Consider the following 4,058-nt stretch of genomic DNA (forward strand, 5'->3'; position numbering starts at 1 on the left):
ATGGTGTTTAGTTATCGCAGTGTATATGTTTTCATGCTATTTACACATAAAAATATCATGGAAGGGGGGTATAGTACCGTGCTATTTATCAGGGGTATATCCAGGCACAAATCTCTGATCAATTCATATTTGCTTTTCCACAAATCATGGCAAAAAGGGAATAGAAAACATAAGTGGACAAGTTTCCTGCTATTGTTGCCTGAAATAGCTTATCCACACACAGAGAGCTGATGCTGAAGAACATCACTAGTCAGCATCAATAAGATACTAACACCTACTTCCTTCAGAAAAGACGGCGAAGACACTAGGATACAACACCATAATACATATGAAACCTTACACTAAAGTTGCAAAATTATCCATTCGTGGCCTATATACTCCCTATCAGACTATCACAAACAACAAACCAACAACTACAAATCCAACAGAATTCTACTTCCAAATACTAGTCAACAGCACAGAAAAAGGCTAGCAGTAGCAAACGATCAATTTGCAATCTACATACTTTACTTTCCAACTACAATCAGGATAACTGGAACAATGTCACCTTGAAGTCCACACCAGGCTATGCCTAGGCCGGCAACGGGAACCTCATTCCAACCGAAATGTGCATGCACATTGTGAGGCATAAGGTGAAGATGGCCATGGACTTGGCGCTCAGGTACTTGACGGCGACGAGACCCCTTTCGGTGATTTCGTCACGGGCAACGACAATGCTCTTTCGTGCACCAGCGGACACCCGCTGAGTCGAGAACTCGAGGAATGACCGGACCATCTCTGCGGTGACCCTGCCCGTGACATCTAGCACAAACCTCCGGTTGCTTGGCATGGCCAATGTGGTCGATACTCTCTCCATTACACAGCTAGGACCTGAATTGCAGACCTCTTGCACCACTGCTGCTTCAGCTCGAGAAATGGAGGCCTCCTTTGTGACCTGCCGTGAGGTCCTGACAAACGTCTCGACGGCGCCGTTGCAGACGGACACGAGCAGGTCCTTGAGCTTGGCGTCGTGCTTGGGGTCAGTGACGCCTGCGAGCACCTGGTCGGAGGTGCGCACGGCCGCGGTCCTGTCGAGGTAGGCGGCGACGGCGGTGCTGACGAACACCCGGACGAGCTCCGCGGCGGCCTCCTTGCCCCTGTCGCTGCACAGCGCGGCGAGCCAGTCCGGCTGGCCAGGGGCGCGGGGCCGGGCCTCGGGATCACGGCAGGAGAGCACGAGGTTCCTGGCGAAGCTCCCGAGGACGGCGGAGCCGAACCCGGCGCCGTCGGGGGAGAGGAGGCGGTCCAAGATCCGGTCGTGCAGCGGCGGGGAGGGAGGATCCGGGCCCCGGGCGGCCCGGTGGGAGGAGAAGGCGCGAAGGGCCCCCGAGGCGAGCGACTCGAAGAGGGCGGAGGCGGCGGAGGAGACGTGGTCGGAGGCGGCGAGCTTGGAGAGGATGAGTGCGGGGAAGGAGTGGAAGAACCGAAAAAAGTGGATCATGCTGCGATGCCGATCGAAGGGACACCGAGTGGTGTGGCAGTTTTGCAATCGGGCACAGGGTTGCCAAATACATATTTCGAATAAATAAACATATGATTCCGAAAGTTAAAATGCGTTTTAGGAAGGGAATCAACCTGGTTTGGATGGTATGGTGAGTATTTCTATCTTATTAAGACGAAAAATTCTTTCAATATGAGGCGGGAAAAAATTCTTTTGATATGAGGCGCTTGCAGCCCAATGACTTTTGTCTTCAGTAGGTAATTTGTGTATGTGCCCATGTGGTGGCGGTGCGAGTGCATGTGTGCATTTTGCGCTCTACTCGGTGTTTGAAAATAGATGTACTTGGAAGAGAAAAGCCGAGTATCGTTGCTCCCAACAAGTTCAAATGGATTTTTATATTTTTTTATAGAAGTGGAGCTGGTAAGGCAAGTGATCAAAAAGCCTTGCAGCATGGATATCATCATCCTTGGATGCTACAATATATTGAGGGCTAAGAAATGGAAGATCCCTACCCCGCAAAAAAAAAATGGAAGATCCCAATAATGAGGATCCCATCATAGGAAGGTGGTTAAGGAATCTCAAAGAAGATTTCACTTTTCGACAAAGGGAATAAATTATTATCGCGGAGATACCAATAACACCCGGCCTCTGCAACAACACAATACACTACTGGCACTACGGATGCACACAACCAAAATAATAAGAAGAAGAAGCTAAAAAAAGAAAAGTCCTGCTACAGTGATCTAGTCCTTGAAGCAGCAGTACAAACACCACTAAGACAACACCTGAAGTCCAAGTTCTCCAAAAGCGACGCCTCTAAGAAGAAAACAGTGCACAAGCACCGTCGTCGCCCGATCATAGATCATAGGTTTTCACCCCGAAGAAAGTCCACGCTCTCAAAATAATGCCTTCAAAAAGGCCAATGCCAGGCACAACCAACTAAGGACATACCTTGGATTTTCACCCTGAAAGGTAAAACCTTGAACTTCTCCTGTGTTGTCGCCCCCACTTGCATGCCGTTGCTACGAGTCCCGAAACACCAAGCAAATTCCTCATCACCGCAAAGACTAGAACCACCTTTACTAGTCCTCAGATCACAACTTCCATGACATTCTCTGCCTCTGACTTCATCATGGAACGAAAAAGACATGTCCCATGATAGCAACAAGCAGCAGAGCTTTGCGTCGCTCCCTCCAGAAACCAAATGGTCGGAAAAAACATGGGTGCGCACGACCGAATCCCTTCCGATCCAGCAATCTCTAGGCATGAGGCACCCATGGGAGTTCTCCGGCGGAGCCTTCCGGAACTTGACACTCCGACCAGATCAAGGAGGACAAGCATCAAGCATATCTTCGTCTTGGACGAGAGGAACCCTAGGACCGCCGCCTTAATTAGGCAGAACGGCGGCCCCCACGCTGTCACCCGCCGGCTCCCAACAGCAGGCCGTCGTGGCGCCCTCGCGGCCACAACGGTCGCCAAGGTCGACGAAGAAGACTGAGGCCACCGCCCTGACATCCCTCTCCGTCGCGTGCACCTCGACGTCCAGGGCCGCCGATCTTCAGCAGCCGAAGATCCCGTCGCATGGGGATGAAAGGCCCTCGCCGCCACCCGCCACGCGAGGAGATGAAGGCCCGCCGATAGAATAAAGGTGAAACACCTACATTGTTTCAAAACTTGGAGACCTGAGCGCGGTGCTGCTGCGACCGTGTGCTGGGTGCTCGCGGTGGAGGAAGCTCGGTCCTCCTGCTGCACGGTGTTCTTCGACGCGACGACTCCGGCGACTTCGCGGCCTTGCGTCGCCGAGGTCCTTCTCCAGCTGGCCTAGGCGGGGTGGAAGCCCCCTGGTCTGCCTGTGCGAGCTCGTCCCCGTGGCCGGCTCGTCGATGGTGTTGCCGGCTTGTCGGATCGGCTTTGGCCGGATCTGGCAGGCTGTGATCGGTTTTGGTTGTCTGCGTCCGTGGGTTCTACCACGTCTGGGAGCTCTGTTCTCCGGTGTGCGATGCCCGTGCAGTGGTGGTGGGTGCCAGATGTTGGATCTGGCTCATCTGTTTTGGCAGACGGACGACGAGGGAGGAGGTGGCTCTGGCGCGGCGGTGGCGTGTTCGCGGCGTCGGAGGTGTGCGGGCCATCGGAGTGCTCTGCGTGGGACTGTTGTTCGTGCTGCTCCAGGCGAAAGCCTAGCCGATGCTCGCCGGCCGGCGGCGGCGGCGCCCGTGGGCGTCGCTTTCCTCCTTGGAGGCGCCGTCGAGGAGTTTTTGCACTTCCTCAGCTCTCGGGTTAAGATCTACGGGCGAAAGTCATGATCCTGTTCGATCGGGCGGCGGCGGCATCTTCAATGTCGTTTTCCCTCTTTGGGGCGCCGTCTTGGAGATCTTGGCCCCTTTTGTGCTTCCTGCAGGCTGGACGTGCGCGGCATCACGGTTGGCCGGTGTGCAACTGGTGATGCGTGTGGTTGGCGTTGCGACTCGTGTGATGACGACGACGATGGCGTGCGAAGCTGGGTCGCGGCTTGCCCTTCTGATGTCGACGGTCCGGTGCGCCAATGGGTGTGCCTATGCTGGCTTCTAGCTGTGACAGA

At 54.2% G+C, this 4,058-nt stretch overlaps 1 protein-coding gene across 1 annotated transcript; it reads right to left on the minus strand.

Moving 5' to 3' along the window:
• Nucleotides 1–282: 282 nt before the first annotated feature.
• LOC119279849 (protein PHLOEM PROTEIN 2-LIKE A10-like) lies at nt 283–1,480 on the minus strand. Its single transcript, XM_037560942.1, has one exon. It carries the CDS (start codon nt 1,478–1,480, stop codon nt 572–574), a length of 909 nt encoding a protein of 302 aa, XP_037416839.1. The 3' UTR covers nt 283–571.
• Nucleotides 1,481–4,058: the final 2,578 nt, after the last annotated feature.

Source organism: Triticum dicoccoides, chromosome 3B, assembly GCF_002162155.2.
Source record: "Triticum dicoccoides isolate Atlit2015 ecotype Zavitan chromosome 3B, WEW_v2.0, whole genome shotgun sequence".
Taxonomy (NCBI): Eukaryota; Viridiplantae; Streptophyta; class Magnoliopsida; order Poales; family Poaceae; genus Triticum; species Triticum dicoccoides.

What these genes read in the sequence shown, in the direction of transcription:
- LOC119279849 (XM_037560942.1), bottom strand. Translation starts at nt 1,480, where the DNA reads ATGATCCACTTTTTTCGGTTCTTCCACTCCTTCCCCGCACTCATCCTC.